Below are 22,969 nucleotides of genomic sequence, written 5' to 3' on the forward strand. Positions count from 1 at the left end.
CTGACACTTTAGCAAAGCAAGGAATCAATAGGCAGGCTTTGTTTTTGGCATGTTTGTAAGTCTGATATGATTTGGGGGATCACCATCCTTTCTGAGTGGTGACAGTTGTAATCTCTTATTTTAATTAAATGAAAGTTACCGTTTCCTATCCAAAAAAAAATATTGTTTAGGAGACTGCATCAGGGAGTTTGGCAGAAAACTGTGATCATGGAAACTGAATAATACTGCTTTCAACTCCATGTAAGATACATTTTGTCTAACAACAAATAGGGGCCCTGCAACTTGGGCTGGATTGGCCCGAACCCAACCCTAATCCAACCCGAAAAAGTTGGGTTGGGTTGGGTCGGGTTGATGCTCGGGTTAGGGTTAGGGTTGAAATTCATGAACCCGACTTTACTTCGGGTTGGGTTAGGGTTGACCCCTTGGGCAACCCGAACCCGACTCTATAGTACATGTCATATATAAATATATGTTACATGTAATATATAACATACATTGATTTGTTTAGATGCATGATATTTGTATAGCCCCCACGACATAGTATCATGTATTTCTTTTAAGATAATCACTTCACTTAATCCTAATCAGAAAGACTAAAACCTTAATAACATTATTTTATGTTTTTTGAAAATTTTATTCATCTCCTCTCTGTTGTTTGCTGCCCATAAAAGATCTATCATAAGTCATAACTCATAATAAATTATAGTCATTTCTAACACTTGTTTTTCTGAATTTTGTACCAAAAGAACAAAAAAAAAATGTCAACAAACAAATACTAATGAAACATAGGATTAATATATGTAGTGAAAGTTGAGTTAAGATCTAAAATCGAGAAATTCTATGAGGTTTTAAGGGATGGGAAGAAGGTTGGGTTGGGTTAGGCTTGAAGGAATTTAGTTAGGGTTAGGGTTAGGGTTGGGTAGGTCGGGTTGGGTTAGGGTTAGGGTTAGGGTTGGGGGTTTAGAACTTAGGGTTGGGCTAGGGTTGGCCTCAACCCGGCCTAACCTGGCCTGACTTGCAGCCCTTATAGGGCATACTAGTTAAGAAGAACACTTTCAGATGCTATTTCTAAATCCTTGTTGACTTGGATGGTAAGCCAACAAGGATTTTTGTAAACCTGTATAAAGTTCCTCTCTCTATATTTATTTTTCATTTTTTTGTGTCTTAGTATTTTTTCCCTTTGATCTCCCATCAAATCATGCCTTATTTTCACTGCATTAATATTTAATTCAATTACAGTGGGCTGGATTTGTTCACATATGAACCTGAGGTTAAAATTCTCCGCCTGGTGGAGACAAAGAAATTGAATGTCTGCTGGTATGTTTATACACATGAAAGCCGGATGGTTCTTCTTGCTTCTGGAATGCAGTGCAAGACATTTACTGGATTTCAGGTAGATCCAATGACCTAAAGTTTATTCAGTAATTACAAGAGTAAGCTATGTATAGTTTATTGAGATTCAGTTGTCATGGTTGTTAGTTTCTGATTAGTCCATAACAATGTTTTAAAACTCAGAGGTGTGATTTGAGGCGTTTTACTATCTGGAGGCATGAGGCATAGTTCAGAACATAAGAGGCATAAGCTGCCCGAGCACAAGGAAACCTCCTTAAGAGGAGGATGCTTCCCTTCCCTTTCCTTTCTTTTTCTTTTCTTTTCTTTTTGTATGGGGCATGCATGAGGCGCATGAGGTGTACGCCTCTAGCATGAATCATGGAAAAGGTGTTTGAGGTGTATGCCATGCCTTGTCACCTGAGGCATATGCCTCAGAGGCATCAATGCCTGTGGCATGCGCCTCAAGGCATTTTGGGGGCACCTCGCCTAGAGGCACACCTCCAGGCATATGCCTCCCACACCTTTTAAAACATTGGTCCATAATATCTGCATTAATGTAGAGAATGTAAAATGATGTTACTGTCAAAATTTATAACCAGACCAATTGTCCAGAAGTTTTTTCTTTTCTTTTCTTTCTCTTGTGACAAGGCAAGAATTTCAATCATAGTGAGTTGAATGTAAATTGCTGTTCCATGTTGCTACTAATTGGATATGGATGGATAACCCAAGATTATCAAATGCTAGTATTTAGTTTTATCATCACTTTAGCATAAGCTCCTTTTATTTCTCTTCTTATATGCAATGTAATTACTTTCCATGTTTATATACTACTTGATTCACTGTTTCTGTTTCAGTTTTCATCTGGGGGAATTATTCGGTTGCCAAGATTTGATATGGCAATGGCTCAAGCAGAGGTGAACAAAAAACCTGTTCTTGCTGCAGAAGATGTGCATATTGTTACAATGTAGGCCATTTTGTCAATATTCTTTTTGTTGTTGAATTTTCTTTGGCCAAGTTAAACCACCTTTCTTTTTTCTTTTGCATCATTTTTAACTTTTCAAACTATTCTTCTGACAAAATGTTGTTAATGTTAAAAGATATGGTAGGATATACTGCTTGCAAGTTGATAGAGTTGCTATGCTGCTGCACTTATACAGATTTTACCGAGATGCTGTCATCCAGCAGGTTCTTCTTTGCTCAATTTCTACCTATTTTGTCCTTATTGCTTCTGATGTTTTTGGTATTTTTATTCAATTATTTCTAATAAATATCATCAGCATATTGTTGAAGGCTTTTCAATGAATGCTCTACAAACAACTGACAATGACAAAAAAAAGGGCAAGAGCATGGGTTCAATAGAAGTTGTTAATGCATTTTTTACTGACTCAATAATTAGTGAGGAAATATTGTAATATAGTATTAGCGTAGAAAGATGCATGAACAAGGCATCAAGACTCAATTTAGACCTGCCTACCAGCACACACAAACAATGATGTCTCCTGTACAAAACATATAAAGAAATAAATCTTCATTGGCAATTAAACATGCAGTATACAAACTACATTCTAACAATTCTTGCTAGACCATTAGCTGATGATTGCTTGATATAAGAACTGGATGGAAATAGGCGTTCACTCAGAATATCAAGGACTTCATGCCATATTCTAGTAGGAAAGTCTTCAAGGACTGCTAGTCATGCCTTGGGGTGTCAATGGGTCAGGTTTGGGTTGGACCCTGTCCAAATCAAAATCAATTTGAATGGATTGGACAGACCAATAAGACATGTTGGATTGGACCAGTCCAGACTTAATGGTCCGAAGTATTTATTGGGTTGGATTGGACCTGGTCCATTTGTAATGGATTTATATTGTAATGGGTGCCAATAGACCGGGTTTGGATTGGACCCAATATAAATTAAAACCAATTTAAACAGTTTGGATGGTCCAGACATTGATTTGGACCAGTCCAGAATGGTCCAAAGTATTCATTGGATTGGATTGGACCTGGTCCATCTGTAATGGGTTCATACTAGACCGGATTCAATTGGACCAATATCTGGTACATTGACAGCCCTAGTCATGCCAGTTTCTTGTACATCATACGACAATCTAATAGTTCCCCTGATTTATCCTATTTTATGACACCTGGTTACCTGTACAAGGGTGCCATATTGTGTTGGATATGCCAATTTTTTAGTGTAAATTCTGCATCTGACACTATTTTCATCTGTTACCTTTCTTTATCCGGCTAACATGGTACATATTCTCTAATAGTCTGCAGAGACTGTTAACTGAAGACCCTGTATGAATGATAGAAGTTACTCACTGAATCCCCTGTTAGTAACCAGCCTGAATCCCTGAATCAGTTACTAAATCAATTAAGAGGAGAACTTGCACAAATGTTGTAAATTCACCAAATGTGTAATTTTGGAGCAACTAAAGACTGGATATAGTCCTAAGCTTTGTTTTTTTTCTCTTTTTGGCACAAAGTGGTTAGTCTCATACTTGAACCCACGTTCTCATGCTTGCCAGCCCAAGGATTTTACCATTACACCAAGAAGTGGCTCCATGTCTTGTGGAATATTTTTGTAGTTAATATGACCAGTCAATAAGGAGTATGGAACTTGACTTTTAGAAGCATCATAACTAATAAAAGTGCTATAAGTTCTAATGGTAAAAGCCTTAGATATTATGTTATATTATTAAGTAATCCCAAAACGATCACTATTATTAACTATTGTCTCTGTTATAATCGGCAAGATCTTGATATGTTTTCTTGTTAACAAGTAGTAATGTTTTGGTAGCGTTTGAAATTTTGACTCAATTAGTAGCATATATGAGTGTGAACATAAAGCAACCATACTAATCCACTAAATAAATAAATAAATAAAGAGTTCAGCATATTAGGTTGCTAAATGATCCGGCCATTATTTAATTAAGCCAAACAACTGGTAGTGTTCTTAAAACATATAATAGAGGCCAGGGTTGACCTTACCAGAAAACCTGGCATATCTGCAGGTGGCTAGGTTGTTGCTTAGCGAGATATAAATTTATATTTGTTACTTGAACTATTAATAAATTTAATTTAATATATGAATTACTAATATTATAAACATAGTTGCCTAAGATGCTTTTCTGGTAATGAACGAAAATGGACACCAAGCAAAATTACATGACTCCATCCCCAGGTGTTCAGGCTTTGATAGTGTTAAGCAAGTTAGAGCAGCAAAGTTTGCTGCTATACTTCTCATCTCGAAACAGCAGACCTAGGTGATGTTTGATTATTGCTGAAATAGGAGCTGGAAGCAGAATTTTGAAAAGATTCCTAATTTGAAAATGTGCAGTTTATCATTTCAGCATCTCAAGACCTACATGTTTGCTGAATAATGAATTGGGATGATTAATTTACCCCTAAAAATTTTATACTACATAGCCATTTCTAACTTTGGTATCTTTTCAGCATTCTGCTTTCAGCACCTACTCAGTAGTAATCAAGCACCCCATTAACCAGATTGTTGACAATGGCGTTTCTAATGCAAACATGGTATCTGAAATTTGTTATATTAAACGTTTGCTGATAAGAAGCTAGTTTACATGTGAAAAATATATCATTTTTTTAGGCTTTGTTTTCAGGACCAATAGGAGTGGGGGACTCATTGAGAGCGGAGGTGATGGCCTTGCTTCAAGGTGTAAGATGCAAAACAGTTGGGGTTACACCAAATTGAGATAGAGGGAGACTCTAAATTGTTGATTGAGTGGCTGCAATCTAGTAAGTTGGGAGCCTGGATTTATAGACAGCCCATAAGGGAAATCCTCAATATAACAAGGGAGATCGGTGCATGCTTCAAATGGACAAGGAGATCAACTAATGGTTTAGCTGACACGTTGGCTAAACAAGGGATTGTGAGGGAGAGTATGTTCTGGGCAGTCTTGTAAGAAAGATTACTGGGGGCTCAACACCTACTTAGGGGTTGACAGCTGTACTTAAATCCGGAAAGTTATTTTTAAAATTATATTAATGAAGTTACTATTTCCAATAAAAAAATATCAATTTTTTTGATTATTAACAGATCAACAAGTATATATTAAAATATTACAAATAACAGTAGAATAGACCTTTTTATGAATTTAGACAAAGCTAAGGCATTGGGCCCAACACACTTATCTCACAAAGGAGGGTAGACCACTGATGCAACTTGGACCAATCACCCCTGCCCTGCCCTTGCCAATGAGTCTGCTAGTTCATTTGCCAATCTTTGAACTCATTTCAATGAGGTCTTCATCCATGGGTTGGCATTGCTAAGGTGGTGTTTGGTTTCTGAGAAAATTATTGAAATTGGAAAAGTCCTTAAGGGATTTCATAAAATGCCTAAAGGACTTCCCCCACAACATTTCCTACTTTCAATAAAATATCATCAATTCATTGCATACACTTTTGGATGTTTGATAACCTTAGTGGACATTCTAGAGAGTAGGGTATTCAATTTTTTTTCTCCTCACAGCAGTATTACATTGTGTTTCATACCAAAATGTTTCTTTAATTCTTTGGCAGGGTTCGTTGACAATTTATTCAAGCAAGATTGCAGTCAGTGTGGTTGATAATGTACTTCTTGTTCATCAAGTGGATGCCAAAGTTGTTATACTCTACGACATGTTTGCAGATTCCCGAGCACCCATATCTGCTCCACTTCCTCTTTTGGTCAGGGGTTTGCCCAGGGCTAATGCTTCTTCATCCCGGTCAAGTATCAATGATGCATTACATATAGAGACAAATGAAATGAGTGATCATGAAGGATCTGTTTATGGAGAGGGCTGGATTTTTCTTGTTCCTGACCTTATATGTGACTTTGTTAATGGCTTTTTGTGGAGAATTCATTTGGATCTAGAGGTGAGGCTTGTTGGTTTGTATCTTTTATAGTTCACTAAGATGCAGCTTGATTTTTGTAAAGAAGTTTATCTTTCTTTAATGTACAGGCTATTGCTGCCAGCAATTCAGAAGTGCCCTCTATTTTAGATTTTTTACAGCGACGGAAGTTGGAAACCAACAAGGTAATATTCTAATATTATTGCCTGTGATAATTGATAAGCACCCTGCCTAGGGGTGCAAGTTGGGCGGGTTGGTCTGGGTTTATGGTCAACCCAGGCCCAACCCTATAATTTGGGCTTAAGGCCTAAGCCCAGACTGAGCCCAAGGTCAAGCCCGATCTTCTCAACCTGAGCCCAGCCCGCATTGTAATTTGATGCACTCGAGTTGGGCTCGGGCCTGGGCTGAGCTTGGGTTGGTCAATAAACCCATTCTAAAAGTATACATGTATGTATGCATTTATGCAAATATGTATACATATAGGTAGCTCGGGCCCAGCCCAAAAAATAAAAAAGCCTGAATTCTTGGGCCCAAGCCCAGCCTGAGGACCGAACATCCAAGCCCAGCCAGTGCAAAATTTCGGGCTGGGTTGGTTCGGGGTCAGGTTGGGCCCACCCAAGTTGCACCACTAAACTTGGGTTAGGTTGTGTTGGGAAATTATTAAATTTTCAATGGACCTGAAAACCTAACCCAAGCCTAATGTAGTTGAAATTCTTCAAATCTAGCAACCCACTTTCCAGCCTAGTCGGTCCATCTGTTATTGAGATGTCAATCCACAAATTATGCACTATGAAACCTTGATTGATTCTATACTAAGCCACTTGATTTGTCATTTCAGGCTAAGCAATTATGTTTGGCAATAACAAGGGCAGTAATTCTTGAACGAAGACCTGTATTGATGGTTGCCAGAGCAATGGATGTACTCGTTAACTGTTTCTCTCACTCAATGAAAATGGGAGGTGCTAGAAGAACAGTGAGTGGTGAGAGCACTTCAACTCCTACCACCCAACATGGGAATAACTCTAGGACTGTGGTTGATGACCCTATGAGCAGAGTACAGACACATGGAAGATCCACCAAACATGAACCTGCAACTGTCAGTGGTGTGGTCAGTGAATCTATACACTACAGGACCAAAGATGTGGATAATGAATCTCTTGGTCTTACCACTTTTTCCACAATAGATAGATCATCTACTCTTTTGGTTTCTCATTCTGAGGAGAATGTCAACTTGGCACTGCAGAATACCAGTTCAGGAGAGCCTCTTCAAAAGCCTCTATCAAGCGAGTTTCATGATTTGGGAACAAAAGAGGGGATAAAAAGTATAGATGCTGGAACTTCTGATGTTGAGGCTGAGCAGTCAAGTTCAGAATCTCAACTTTCTCCTAGCAGCAGTCGATTTGACTCTAATGTTTCTGTGGAGTCACAAGTTCCTTCCGCAGCAATTTCACCTGATGAAATGTACTGTTCTGTATTTGCTCTCATTGAGGAAGAGATGGCTGGAGACCCTGCTTATTTGGTTGCTATCATTGTTGAATACTTACGGAGGTAATCCATCTAGTATTTTAGTTTCCAAAGGCAAACTAGCAGAGGTTCAACCTGGATTCCTACTTAAGCATCTCCAACCCATGGTGATCCACCCAAGCAACATCGTAAAAAGTGAAAAAGAAAAAGGCCTTTCAAAATTCAAATGCAATATCAAATGTGAAACCCTAATATAGGACCCAAATCACCTGCTAAACTGCCTGCTCTGAACACTACGACCTCCTCCCCCCACCTCACACACACACACACACAAACACAGCAAACCCACTGATCTAGTTCTGTCACACTCAAATCACCTGCTGAAGCACCTGCTTTGAATCAACTAAGACTTGAATGCAACACAAGAACCCTTAAACACCCCCCTCCTGAGCAAGCTTACTGACCTAGTGGCTGTCACAGTCAAAGATTTGATATTATTATTACCTCAACCATTTCCTACTTTCTGGAATTGTAATATCCACAGTTCCCATGTGAATGCCTATCTTTGTCACATCCTAAACTTCTTCCTCCCAACTTGAGATTGATCCTTACATCCCATTCTCCCTCCTCTCAAAATTGTTTTTTTTTTTTTTTCAACTGCCTATGGAAATATTCATAAGCTTGGTTGCCCAGTGAAAAAGGAAATGAACATACTTTATGCTCTTGCTTGTCTAATGTTACTTAGAATTGACCATTCTGATTCTACTCTGTTTTTCTCTTCCTTTTCTTCATCCCCAATTCAGACAGATATTTCCTTTTATCTTCCTTCTTGTTCTTCACATGAGTCTTTTCTACATTCAACATAGACCCTTTCTTTGTCTCTTTTCTAAGATCAATAGCTTCCTATCTCACTCACAAGTCACAACTACTGAGACTGCAAATATAATCTAAGCATCAATACCTGTTGCAACTTTCCTCAATTTCCTCTACAGCTTCTGACAAGCCAGCTCCGTCACCCCTTTTAACCTACTTTCAGACTCAACTTTTGTAACAAAAGAATGCATGGAACAAAATTTTCACCATGATCCAGTTCATGGTTGCAGATTTTACTAGATATAGTAACAGGGCCTCATGGTTTGGTGAATTTTTAATCTAATTTTGCAACTGCAAATCATCATCTTTCTTCTCTCTGTTGCCACAAAGTCCTGACCTGTTTCTGTTACTGCAGTGCGGCTGTGGAAAAACTCAAAGTACATCCAAATCTGTATGTTTTGACTGTACAACTGCTAGCTCGTAGTGATCGTTATGCAGAGCTTGGGTTGTTTGTCATGAACAAGGTCATTTTTGAACTCAACTGTCATTCTTGTCCTTGACATGATTTCCCTTAACTGCTTGTTTTTTGAAAGCATTGAAAAAAAAAAATGTGTATTCATTAGGGGTGAAACAAGTCAGTCAAGTTGAAGCTTGGGCAACCTGAACTAACCAACTCAAACCCAACATGTCTTTATATATATATATATATGAAGAACCATGACTTTATCCTTGTACACATAATAATGCTAAAGTCAGTTTAACCTTAATATGCCAATTTAAGTCCAATAATAAGAATATTTTAGCAAAAGGAGATGAAAAAGTTGGCCATCCCTAACCCAATCTGATCCTTATCCAAGTCATCAGGTTGGGTTAGGGTTAGGGTTGACCTCAAATTGACATAACCCGGCCCGACTTGCTCTCCTAGTATCCATATATTCTGGATGTGCTTGTTAGAGTTAAGTTGGAAGTTTCTTTCTCCTTTTTAATGCCAAAGCTCTTAATTAGAATCCTAAACATTCTTGAAGGGTCAATTTAATTTTCTGGATAAACTGAAAATTTCCTGTCCTCCTTGCTTCTGGCTTTCTGTTTTGCCCTTAATGAAAAGCTAGAGTGACCGGTTTTGCTCTTAAATAACTTGCCTTAGAGAACGGGACTTAATTTAATTTCATTTTTGTAATTTACTAATGCTATATGGAGCAGAATGTTGGACAGTCAAGAAACATGTCAAAAAAAAATAAGTGTGGCAGAAATGCCTATTGCTGAGATGGATGAGTGGAAAAACTAGAAAGAATAGGATCAGAAATGAATTGTTGGACAGAACCTAGGAGTAGCTCCAGTAGGTAAAATGAGAGAAAGTAGACTAAGATGGTTTGGTTACATGTATAGAAGACCTCCAACAGCACCGTAAGAAGTGATCTGTTGCAAGTTGAAGGGGCTAGAAGGGCTAGACCAAAAGGGACATGGATAGATGTAATAAGAAATGATTTAAATGCCAATAATTCAATAATGGATATTGGCATTAAACAAAGCGGAATGGTAAAACAGGATTTGTGTAGCTGACCCAGTGTTTTAAAAGCGCAGGGCGCAAAAAAAGTGCAAGGGCCAATTTGCGCCTGAGGCGCAAGGCGAGGCGAGGCGCGCGCCTTTTTAAGAAAGGCTCAAAATTACAAAAAAAAAGAGCTACAAAATAAAAAAAAAGTCAGAAAATTCCAAAAAAATGCAAAAATTTTAAAAATATTAAATATAATGTTAATAAAAATATAAACTTAAATTTTAAAATAAATGATTTAAAAACCTATTATCTAAAATTAAAATACATAAACATAACATGTAAAGTGTATTCAAATGAAAATTTAAAAAATAAAAGCATTTTCAAGCATGTAAAACCCATAATCTCTTTTTTTGCTTAATTGCATTGGTTCAAGTAGTTAATGTGATGTAAAACATATTGCATACTTGATTCTATGAATCGCCTTTGTAGCATGCCCCTCGAGGCAGGCCTAAACAAGTCTATGTTAGGGTCTGAAATTCTTATTTCTCACATAAAAAATAATGATTTTACAACTTTCATTGCCTTTTAAGAAGAGAACTCCCTATTTGCTTATGTTTGTTCATTCATTCATTGCAATAAAATATCTTCTTAAAAGGTAATGAAAGTTGTAAAATCATTATTTTTTATGTGAGAAATAAGAATTTCAGACCCTAACATAGACTTGTTCAGGCTTGCCTTGAGGGGTGTGGTCGGGGGTCCGGGGGCGGAGCCCCCGGCCCAGCCGTTAGACTCAAAAAAAAAGCAAAAAGTGCAAAATTTTAAAAAGGCGCACACCTGGGCTGAGGCGCACACCTAGGCGCACCAGGCGTGTGCCTTTTGAAAGAGGTGTGCCTAGTACTTGGGCGAGGCGCATACCCCAAAATGCGCCTCGCCTGTGCACCTAGGCGCACCTTTTAAATCACTGAGCCAACCCCATATAATTGGGATAAGGCTTGGATCATCACCATCCCGTCTGTTGGACAGAGCTTCCCCACTAGATATACAAAGCTTGTTTGCTACCTTTTCTGTCAGGTGGCCAAAGAAGAGGGGTCTGATTATTTGGAGATGCACTAGAGCAGCTGTCTGTTGGATAATCTGGGAAGAAAGATGAAAATATTCTTTGAAAAGGAGAGAAGCAAGGAAGCATTAATTGAAGTTATTACTATCAGAGTGGTGCAGTAGGTGAAATCCTTGAAAATTTTCAAGGATATTTTTACAGATACTCTACTTAGCAATTGGAAAGAAGTGGCTGACTCAGCTCCCTCTAAAGGCTGAAATCAGGCCTCTTTGGTCCTCACCAGCTGAAGGTTTCATTAAGCTGAACTTTGATGGGAGTAATGGAGGTAACCTGGGTCCTTCAGGCATTGGAGGTGTCTTTAGAGATGAAGGAAAAGTTGTTGCATTATTCTCAGGACCAATTGGTACAGGCGACTCACTTAGAGCTGAGATTATGGCTGTATTGGAAAGAGTACAAAGGGCAAAAGAGCTAAATATTAGAAAATTGATTGTTGAAGGCGATTCTAAGCTGGTGATTAATTGGCTTCAAAAAGAGGACTCTGGATTTTGGCATTACGTAAATGAAAAAAGAAGGATTAAATGGCAGACTCAGAATATGGAATTGAGATTTCAGTGGGTGAAGAAAGTGCCAACTCCTTTGCTGATGTACTTGCTAAACAAGGGGTGGGAAAGGGAAACTTGTTTTGGGTTTTGTTGTAAGCTTGTGTATTTTGTTGGGGTGGGTTAAGAGAGCTTAATAAAAGTTCTTTCTTATTGATAAAAAAATGATGCTGATGAACTTACTACTACTATATATTTCATTTTTTTTGGTTTGTTTTTTCAAGCAGATCCTTGAACCCTCAAAAGAGGTTGCACTACAACTCTTGGAGTCAGGTCGACAGAATTTACCTACAAGGAAGTTGGGTATGGATATGCTACGACGGCTATCTTTGCATCATGACTATGTTTTGCTGCTGGTGCAAGATGGATATTATCTTGAAGCTTTACGTTATGTACGGAAGAACAAGGTAATTCTTAAAAACATTTTCCTCACGACAGAAAGAAAGTAAAACTTATGTATGTTTTACATGTAGCTTCAAAAGCTTAATGTTCTTCAGAGTTATTTGCATTTCCCATTGCATGGTTTAGCTGAGGAATGTGCATACAGGCAGACTATGCTCAGTGACAACATATTCAAGATAAATTTTTGTTCACACTAATTGGAATGACATTGTGTTGAGGGTCTACCAAAACTCCTCCATCTTCCTTTCTAAAGCATCTAACATGATTTAACTCTCTGCCTTTTCTTTCTCTCATCTTTGAAATTTATAAATCACATTTTCTCCCTCTTTAATGCCTAGTATTTGATAGAGTTCATTATATGACTAAAATTTGGCATTGCTCAGTTTTTGGCTTCCTTTTGGTGTTCTTATAATTTTAGTCTTTTATCGATCTTTATAACATATCCATTTTGCTTTGTTGTATTTTGAACCTCTTATTCTATCACCAAGTTTCTTTAGTACCTTGACACTTTCTTATAGATTTTCTTAAGGTCTTAACTTCTTTTGCCACCTTTTTTTCATACAGTTGATCATTTCAAGTCAAATATAATTCATTACTTTTTCTTCTAAATTCCATCTACTATTTGCTTTCATTTAAATCATATTAATTTTTCTCCTTTTAGAAATACCCACCTGATTCTCAAGCATCTTTTTCCTTCTCCTAGTCTTCCATTTTTTAATGCACAGATCCACCACCATCAATCTATGTTGTTTTGGTCAAGTTTTCCCATTTGATGACTTTGCAGTTCCCACACATCACCCCATGCTATTTTCCCAGTAAAAGGTATATTCAACTTGATTTGGGCTACTTTTAAATATCATTAAATGTTTGTCATTCTTTTTAAAGTTTTGTTCATTATTTTTGGATCATAAACTGTTGCAATTTCTAAAATTGTATCTCCTGCTCCTAACTTTTCTCCACATCTTTAAATCTAAGTAAGGTCACAATTCCATTCTCATTATTTGCTTGGTGATGAAACTTTGATCTGTCTAAATTTTTATATCTAAGTATTATGGTAATAAGGGCTGTATTTTGAGTTGTAGGTAGTGATTCTGAAGTTAGAAAGGCTCACAGAAGCAATGGTGAATGTGCAGGTCAATACCATCCGGCCTTCATTGTTTCTTGATGCAACAATTTCGTCCAATGACCTGCAACATTTGGCAGCGGTCTTGAGGTTCTTCTCTGATTTTATTCCTGGCTTCACAAACACATCAGATCATGAGACATATTATCGCATTCTCAATGAGATGAACTCATCTGTAGCTGCTTGAGGTGTATCCCTAATGCATAGCGTTTTTGTAGCTTTAAACATGTCAGTCACGACCAATGTTGTATTTGTGCGAAATGTGATGTTTGACTAATACATGCAGCATAATGGTGTATCGGGGTGCACATCATTGGTCTCTAATGGACTGTAGTCAACCATTGAACTGTTAACCCAAAATTCAGAAGCGAATATGAATATATAAAACATGACATGGTGCAAAACTTACGCTTTGACACCTCAGTTACAACTTACGTTGTAGTTTGCAGTGCGAAACTACCAGATGTTGAATTTTGTTATTGTTGACATTGAGCATTTTAGGCTGCATGATTGTGTTGTAATTTTGAAATAATTTGGGGCAGAGGGAGGCTTACATTTTAATCTCTCTCTCCCTCCCTCCTGGTGCGTCCATGTCCACCTTTGCAAGGTTTATAGTTGATTTTTGATGTTGAAGCTTTGTAAGTGCTTGTGTGCTATTTGATTGGTCTTCATCGGTTATGCAAATTCTTTTTGCTTATCAAATAACGAGTTTGGAAGATTAGGCATTAATCTGGTTTTGGTTGGGAGGAAAAAAAAGGCTTGGGTTAGGGTTTGGGCCCATTGGAAATTTAACAAATTCTAACTAACCCACAGTTGGGATCTCCTGCCAATGAAATTCCCTTTCAACATGATTTGTTCCCAGCCTTGTGATGGACCCCACACATGATGTGCTGGAGTTGGGATCTCCTGCCAACAAGAATCTTGTTGGAATGTGTTAGGAGGGATTTTTGTTGGCTGGAGATGCGGACTTAACAACCCAAACTCTCGGTCCCTAGAGGACCGCTCCCACTCCATGGAAATACATGGTAGTGTGAATTAGTGACCGTCTTATCAAGGGTCCTTGATGCATTATTTTGGCTAATATGTATGACGGGAAGAAATTGTTTTTGCGGGTGGGTTGTGAATTGTGAGAAGTGGAATCCAACAGAAGTGGCCCTAATCGACTTTTTTTTTATCAAAAAAAAAAAAAAGATCGAGTTTACTCTCCTACTTTCTATCCAAACATAGACACACGGTTTAGTTATGGCTTTCAGAGTTACCGTTCGAAAATGGACTGAATGACTTGTTGCCTTTAAAGTATTCAGGGGGACATAATAATCAACCCAATTTCAGCTTTATCCATCAAGGCCCCGTTTGGTTCACAGGAACAGGGGTCCAGAATCGAAACCGAAATGGGCTATTTTGATTATAACTGTTTGGTTGGATGGAATTGGAATTTCAATCCCATTCCTTTTGGAATGGCATTCTCCCATTTGAGGGAATGGCCATTCCCTGCCCCTCCCTTGGGAATGAAATCTCATTCTTGCTGATTCTAATTCTCATTTTTATTCATATCTGAACCAAACAGACTATGGGAATTGACCACCCCGGTTCCGATTCCGATTCTGATTCCAACTGTGAACCAAACGGACCCTAAAGATCTTACAACCTCCCTAATAATTTATTCACCAAAAGACAGTAATAATTCATTCAGTTTACCTATTTCAGTTGTAATCTAAGGGCCCCCAAGGTAAAATATGCTTATGCCCTTGTGCCCTCCCTGATATATGATTTCCAGAGTGGAGGTCGACCATGGCAACATTTACAAAGTTCCAGAAAACAAAATGGAGTTGAAAAATGCTTCCTGTGAGCCTGTGACAAAGGGGTTTACTCTTCCCACGGGGAAAGTGAGTTGAAAAATGCCAAACAAGGTGAAGCTGATGCGGTGAGTCTGGATTGGCTATTGGCAAAATCATTCATGCTACTTGGGCAACCAATCATGAGTGAATATGCTGGTATTCCGTATACATGAGGTCTATGTGGAATCCATACCTTAGAATTGGGATTTGCTCCTCACAGAATACACCTTACACCGACCTCACAGCCCCATCCCACCATGTATTAGGAAGATCTCTCCATCAATAACAACACAAAGTATGAGAGATGTTCTTGATGTACAACTGAAACGCAATTTGAGGTTGGTATGAGGAGTAGATCTGAACTCTACACCTTATGTGTATGATTGTCTTTGGTCTCTGTGATTGGTTGCTCAGCCCCATTATGTATGATTTTTTCTTTCGTTCAGTCCAATCCCTGACGAGACAAGCACTCGTCTTACGGAAAAGTACAGATAGGCCTAATGTAGATTTCTGAATTTCATTGCAGACCTATAAACATTCAAAATGTCACGTTGCCATGTAAGTCAAAACGTGTATCAGAATCACTTACGACAACCATGAACTATCATCTTGGAAATTCCCTTGAAAAGGACTTTTTTTTGGCAGAGTTGGAGGGCTGTACCATAGGGATCCCAACGGGGCGGGTTTGGCATAGGTTTGACTCAAGTTGAATCCAATCCAGCCTCATTAAATGAAGATAGAATATCAAACACAACGCAATCTATGCCATATGTAGTACACCTATACTCAATCAAGCCTATATTTACATGTATTTCAATGCAGCAGCAATGGCAATGGTTCGGGATTTTCTTAACCCTAATCTCATAGGGTCGGGTCAGTGGGAATTTATCACTTAACTCGACCCAATGACATTCCTAGTTCTACTTGAGGAGCAGTTAATTCGACCCATTGACATTCCTAATTCTACTTGAGGAGCAGATAGAGTAATGTGGCAGAAACACAGTAACACACTAACACTTTTGTATTTGCCACCAAGGTTGCCAGCTGTGTAACATTCCCAACCTGTGCAAAGTTGTTTCTTACTTGAGACATAATAGCACCAGTAATCTCATAATATACAACCTAGGGTTCCTTTCTGAGGGTCATCTAGTTGTTTCTTTTTCTTTCGGTGCGTGGATGACAATTGAATAATGCTTTGAGAACTTTTGCAAAACATTTGCTCAAGCTAGTGCCATTTGATCTTTAACAAACTTTACTATTTATCTTTCTTCCCTCTTCTCTTTTGGACCCACTCTACAGTTCTCTTTCATTAATCGAGCAACTCTGTACCATGTTGTCACCCCTTTTTAATATTGGTCCTTTTTACACGAGAGGATGAGAGTAGTTATCCTCCCCAATCAATGGTCTAGAGGATCTAGACTCATTATTTCCATGCAAAATCTTCTTATACACGGGAAATGATATCTCTAATATGATTTCCTCATCAACTTCGACTAAAAAATTTCCCAAAAGCAGAGTTATAATTAACTTAATCCAACCCATCAGGGCCTCTCTCTCTCTCTCTCTCTGCTTATGTATTAATGGTTTGATTAAGAGTCTAATGAAACTGAACCAAGCCAAACTTCAACATGTCTTGGCTTGATAAGACTAAAATACTCCTATATCCAAATTCAAGTTCAGCTCGAAAGTTCAACAAACAAAATGTTTTACTTTATTGCTTGAATTTGAGTTTGAAAATTCAATTTTACTCTGATATTCAAGCTTGATTAACATCAAATTCAAATTAAGACTAATCAAATTTGAATTTGAACAATTAAATTAAAGCTAGATTTGATATTACACCCTTAGGCTCGGCCTAAAATGAAGTACAATTAACCAGGCCCAGGCCTGGGCCTAAGTACAATAAAATTGATATTGATTTATAGGTTATGGTTTATGGCAAAACATAACACTATATGTACTTTCAAGGTTCATGTTAAGCCAAGAAGGATGAGTAATGAATTCAATGGGCCACGGTCTAATGATTATCCCCAGTAACCAATTGTAATACAATGAAGGTAAGTTATCCCCCCAATGACCTCTATGATGACTCAGGGCCCATGACATGATTAAGCTTGGTAAAGAAATCCCAATATATCACCAAAAAAAAAAAAAATCTGGTTTTCATTATGATTCCATACAATCCACTCAATTATAAAACCTTATATATTTGACTTCTTTTGCTCCTTCTTTGGTAGAATGTCTTTTGTAAAGTAAATTTTGTATTAGAATAGGCATTGACCAAAGCACAGTTTCAAGCATCAAAATGGCATTGGCCATACCCCAAAAGGGGGTCAAAACGTAGAAGCTGATCGGATGGTCAGTATTGTTTTGGAGTCTTAAAAGGGCCCACGTTTTTTATGGGCCCCATGTAACGAAACTAAAGGCACTTATAGTGGAAATGCGTTTTGGTTAGTTTCACCTTTTGGGAATCCAAATCCAACCGAAGCAAAAAAGAAACAAAATGGTAAGCTGTCGTCTAGACAAAAGGAATCCTCTCATTGCCACGAGTGGTTGGAAATGAAGCTTTTCATGGTGGGACTGGACTATACTTATTTTTCTCCTTCTTCTTTTTCGGTTAGTTTTATCTGCACCCTTTGTTTTCTGTATGTATCGAACTATGTGGCCCATGCAAAAAACGAAGCAACAAAAGCTAAATTATACTGCAAGATATAGTCGTTGAAAGAGGAATCTTTTCTTGGGGTTTTAAAAATATTCGTTGGGTTTTGAGAAATTTGTTTGTTTATATTCATTCATGCATGTTACTGAAATGGCATCCCTTCACTCTCTCGGGGTATGTTTGGCCCATTATTAATTGATCTGCCATTAGAAAAGGAATAATGAGCTGATTTGAACGCCCGGTTAAGGTTGCAAACGGATCGGATCAAATTTGCACCCGAATATAATCAGAATCTAGTCTGGTGAGAATATAATTATATAAGGGCCTGTTTGCGAAGGCTTCAGCTTTGAATGAACTGCTTCCATTGAGCCACTTTGAAAAAAAATAAAATAAAATACAAAAACTCGATTAATGAGAAAGCCAATTTCTTAGCTGAATGAAAATGTGTTTGAGTTTTTAGGGTTTTTCACCAAACATAGTTTGTTCTCGGCTTTATGTGTGGGATCTACCATGCAAAGTTAGAAGCCACTGTGTGAAAGTTTGGGACACGGCTTCTGGCATTCCGAGCTGGGCCCCACAGAAGAGCAGTAGCAACTATATTTGGTGAAAATTCTGAACATGAGAAACGCACAACTGCACTACGAAGCTAAATAGCTTCTCTGGAACACAGATGCACAATCACCATGGCTCTATCATTCATCGCAGCTCACCTTTAATGCAGAAACCATGACAAACAGGCTCTAAGTGAGGTTTTCTAACGTTAGACATGGGCAAAAAACTGAATCAACCGACTCTAAAGTTGTTAAAAATAATCAGGTGATTGATAAAGCTAGTAAAATTGGTGTGCTTTATAAGAGGAAGAATATTATAATACAAATGCTGAGATTAGGTGATTTACATCAGAAAAATCTATATCAGAATGGAGATTAGGAAAGAAACAAAAGAAAGTAACAATGGATGAGTGGGAGTTGCTTGAACAAAACCCCAATTATATCCACCTGTGGATGCTATCCATTTCATTGGTCAAACTCGTTCCTAATCCATGAATCATTTGTTTACTTTATTTAATTGTTTATATTAAACGCATAGCAAAGTCATACCAACCATTGATCATTAATTGCAATGATTAAGACCTAACCTTATATACATATAAAAGCCAGCAAACCCGGCCCGCCCCCTCAAATAAATAAATAAAAACAAAGGAAAATGAGGCATCGGCAACACTCGTGAAAATGTCCATAAGATGGTTGGGCATGTTTCCTGAAGCAAATACTATGCATACACTTTGCAAGTACAGACATTCAGTTTATACATTTGGAACTTCTAACATATATATAATATTCCCAATGTGTGGTTGAATGCCATATGAAATTGTATACAGAGTGTGATCACTGATCCATCAACATGTTGGTATTGACATTTATGAAAAGATGATCCAATCCAATGTTTCAAGTGATGACCAACCTAGACAGTGTATGAAGAACCTAGAACCATGGTGTTTTTGTTTAACCTCCACTAAGCAGGCATTAGTGAGGCCTTTTGACTTTATCATACCAAATTCTTATTTGGTTGGGTATATTCAAGAATAAATGTTGTTAATTTATATCCCCCCCCTTTACATTGGGATGTGTGCACGGGGTGTAAAAGGAAATATTAAAATTGTGTTTATATATTGAGATAATAACGGTTCAGCCCAGGTTCAGAGCTTTTAGGCCTAAAGTACATTTGGGGTAAGTGTCAACTTAGAATTGATATTAATTCAGGGGCAAGCATTAATGTATAGAGTGGGGATATTTGACATTTCTGTAATGGGCTTGTTCGTTCTTTTCCCTATATATATTTATAGTCACAAATCACAATAAACAATTATGCATTGTCATATGTGCCAAAACACTTCTATGTTTTCGCTTTTCGATGCTAAGTAAAAGCACAAATGTTGAGACTTAAAACATCCACTCCACTTTTATCTCCTTTTTGCGGTTAAAATGCTAAAAAAAAATAAAACAGAGATAAATCCTTAAAATAAGGAATGACAAATGCGATGGTCCTGATAATATAAACGCTCTTAGAAAATAAAGTTCTATTTGGAAAAAGTACAAATACAAATATGCATTAATTCATACAAATGATACTTGTTTGTCTCAATTGGGTCAAATATGGATTTGGATTCATCTTATCGGGTCAGATATAATTCGATTCAATTCATACGTATGATCTATATTGTTTAAATTAATAAAGGTTAATTTGAATGTTGTTTTCATTAGTCATAGGGTTTAAAGTTTCAAACAAGTTATAAACCATGAATTTTCTTGATCCAGCGCCAGCGATATAAATGCATATACAAACTAGGTATGGGTCCACAACGTAATCTGGACGGGATCCGATCCGGCGTCCGTATCACGTGCGGTAGATGCGGATTGGGTTTGGATCCACTTTCATGCCCAAAGAGGATAGGATCTAAGGATACTAGCGGCGAACCCGCTTATAAAAGGAATTATTTCTCATAGGGCAGTACGACGGCTTCCGCAGCAGGAAGAAGACAGACAACAGCCCTCAGAAAACGAAGCGAATCATGATTCGTTTTGTGCGCCACATGTCGTTCTCTCATTGGTCCGCCTAAAGACCGAACCAGTCTTCCTCTTCGGCTGGCTTAGCTGCACGCGACTCATGTGACCGTGTCTGGTACTACTAGTCTACTGCTACTGTTACGCCCGCTCACAAAAAAGAATTAGGAAAAGAAAAAAGAAACCAACTAACGAGAACGAGCGTCTCAGACTTCTCAGACTGCTGGGCTGTTGAGTTTAGTTGAGACCTTTTTAATCTCTCTCTCTCTCTCTCTCTCTCTCAAGACTCAACTCTCAAGTGGATTGAAAATGCGGTTTGCTTTTCACGAAGGGCCATTGCTTCCAAAGCAAGCCAAAAAAGCTTGCGGTTTCTGACCGACTTATGATGTTCTTCGCTATCCTTAGTTTAGATCTCTGAGAACGAAGAGGGATCCCTTTATAATGATTGATTTTCTGTAAAAATGTCGGTTTCTTCGATAGCTTCATCTGCTCATTTCAGGTAATCGGCGGACGTCGTTTTTTGATTGATTATCTTTCTTCTCGTTTCTGCTTGGTTTGAACTTTAATGGCGTCTGGACCTGTAAATTGTTCTGACAATGTTTTGATTTTCTTTTTTTTTTCTCTGAAGGTCGGTTACTGATATGATTCTACTCTGATTAGGTGGAACAGAGTTTGTGTCCATTATTTTTGACTGAAAAAACTGAGTTGAATCTGTAATGGCATCAAAACAAGGCTCTAAGTCGAAGAAATCAATCTCGAGTGTTAACAAATTTCTTAATTCTCCTTCATCCTCGACTACTTCCTCTTCGAAACAGTTTCTAGACACCTCGCTGGAAGGTCAGAGTTCTCCTGCTTCTTCATCGGCTCGAAGTAAACAACAATATTTCTATTCGGATAGTGTACCTCTTGAGGTCGAGAGACCCAAAGAGAATGTCACGGTTACAGTCCGGTTTCGTCCTCTCAGGTTATTTTCAATTTTGCGCTCATGCATCCCATTTTTTCAATAAAAAATGTGACTGGTTGTGGTTGAATTCCGTTCTGCTTTATGGTTGGTGCAGTCCGAAGGAAATTCGGCAAGGAGAGGAGGTTGCATGGTATGCTGATGGAGAAACTATCGTGCGGAATGAACACAATCCTTCGATAGCGTATGCGTATGGTACGTTGTACCCGAAACTAAATGTTTTAATCCATTGGCGTTAATTGGTAATTTTGAACAGAGGGTGATACAGACTATGAACTTTTTTACGCTTTAATTTTGTTTCCCTACTGAAAATGAAAGCTTCAGTAGTCAACAATACCTTTTCGGAGTTGAGATACAAACAAAATATAAAAAGTAGAAGCAGGAAAAAGAAGAAAGGAAGTGGTGGCAATAAAATTAAAAATTGAATTTCTGAATGTCAGATGGTAGCGAAATTCTGATACATCTTGATGGAACATCTAAGCCCATTTGTAATGTACAGAATTCTCTCTCTCTCTCTTTCTCTCTCTCTCTCTCTCCTTGTGATTAAAAACAAGAAAATTTAAGAGACAAAACGCTGTTTATGTGTGTGTGGAAAAATTCCAGTGTGGAGGAATTCCAGAGTTGTAACTCTCTAGTTAGAATTAGAGGATTTCAACACCCCAAAAAAATTGACTTTCTTGGATGCACAAGATAACCACCAAACAAGGTATATTCCAATCAACAAATAGAGGAAAGGTTTGCCATCATGGCCACAATCCCCCTCAAAGTTCAAACTGTGATAAAGAGCCAAATCTACCACCAGAAAGGCAGAAACCCTTGATGTAGAAGAGCCTGAACATGTATCCAAGAAATAGGTAGAAAAAGCTTCCAAAGGACTGGAGTAATGTTCTTTAATGAAAAATCCATTAATCTCATTTTCACCTAAGAGGAAAAATTCTTACCACTTTCTTCTCCAGCCAAAAGAGGAAAAACCTAGAAGTGAATAGGATCTCAAGAGACCCATTTAAGCAGGCATGGAAGTAGGGAAAGAATCCAATGATAAAAAAACCATTTAAGCAGGCATGGAAGTAGGGAAAGAATCCAATGATAAAAAAACCAGTATTCTCCTCAGTCCTCATCCAGTTGCAAATTTGTGAATATTTTAATGTTTCTAATTTTAATCAATTTGAGTCTTTTGATAAGTTGCCTTTTAGTTTTAGGTGTCGTAGGGTCAAGGCTAGTTATTTTAAATGATCAAATTTGTTTATAGAGTCTTATTAGAGAGTAGAATTTTGAAAAGTTGAAGATGGAATAACGTCATTTTTCTTTCAGCCTCTTTTTCTAGACTATTTTCTAGAAGTCAATAGTTGCTCCTTTTACATGATTTTGATGCCATTAGATAGGTAACTGAGTTATCTGTCTAACAAGACCCAGTTATTTTAAATTGATGTGTTTTAAGGAAGTCATGGCCATTTAATGATAAGTTATTAGTCTGTAATGGAATTTGGGTTTTTCTATTTCTTCTGATCTGTCTTGAAGTTGTTCTAGATTTGCTTAGTTGTAATGGGGTTAATAAAATGTTGTACTGTTATTAGAGTGATTTTAGTAGTTAACCTTTATTTGAGTGTTCTCATGGGTTAGCTAAGGTTTGACTTAGTTTGAAGTGATTAGAATTTATTTTCGATCAGTTTTTGAGTCTAAATTAGAATCTGTAGAGGAATATTCAAGCATTATCTTTGGCCTATAAACAGAACCATTGTAATCAGAATTTTATGGTTGAAGATTTTTTTTTTTTTTTGATAAATAGTGGTTGAAGAAAGTTC

The 22,969-nt window shown here is 37.7% G+C and overlaps 2 protein-coding genes across 14 annotated transcripts in view; both read left to right on the plus strand.

The window, feature by feature from the left end:
* Nucleotides 1-13,787, plus strand: part of LOC104597599 (C18orf8) — a 46,009-nt gene extending 32,222 nt beyond the window's left edge. For 5 of the 10 annotated variants that reach the window (XM_010259230.3, XM_019197821.2, XM_088891209.1 and 2 more), the window contains 9 exons: nt 1,240-1,393; nt 2,187-2,296; nt 2,430-2,517; nt 5,884-6,219; nt 6,306-6,380; nt 7,034-7,743; nt 8,888-8,996; nt 11,848-12,027; nt 13,105-13,549. In XM_010259230.3, the coding sequence (XP_010257532.1) occupies nt 1,240-1,393; nt 2,187-2,296; nt 2,430-2,517; nt 5,884-6,219; nt 6,306-6,380; nt 7,034-7,743; nt 8,888-8,996; nt 11,848-12,027; nt 13,105-13,332 (1,990 nt within the window). In that variant the 3' untranslated portion in view covers nt 13,333-13,549. Of the gene's footprint in view, nt 1-1,239; nt 1,394-2,186; nt 2,297-2,429; nt 2,518-5,883; nt 6,220-6,305; nt 6,381-7,033; nt 7,744-8,887; nt 8,997-11,847; nt 12,028-13,104 lie in introns of all 10 variants that reach the window. The other 5 variants (XM_088891212.1, XM_088891213.1, XM_010259231.3 and 2 more) reach the window with 3 other exon arrangements.
* A 6,572-nt stretch (nt 13,788-20,359) lies between these two features.
* LOC104597598 (kinesin-like protein KIN-7K, chloroplastic) overlaps nt 20,360-22,969 on the plus strand; it is a 68,548-nt gene continuing 65,938 nt past the window's right edge. For 2 of the 4 annotated variants that reach the window (XM_010259228.3, XM_088891371.1), the window contains exons 1-3: nt 20,360-20,705; nt 20,867-21,170; nt 21,265-21,362. In XM_010259228.3, the coding sequence (XP_010257530.1) occupies nt 20,923-21,170; nt 21,265-21,362 (346 nt within the window). In that variant the 5' untranslated portion in view covers nt 20,360-20,705; nt 20,867-20,922. Of the gene's footprint in view, nt 20,706-20,834; nt 21,171-21,264; nt 21,363-22,969 lie in introns of all 4 variants that reach the window. The other 2 variants (XM_010259229.3, XM_010259227.3) reach the window with 2 other exon arrangements.

Source organism: Nelumbo nucifera, chromosome 7, assembly GCF_055504915.1.
Source record: "Nelumbo nucifera cultivar China Antique chromosome 7, China Antique-T2T, whole genome shotgun sequence".
Taxonomy (NCBI): Eukaryota; Viridiplantae; Streptophyta; class Magnoliopsida; order Proteales; family Nelumbonaceae; genus Nelumbo; species Nelumbo nucifera.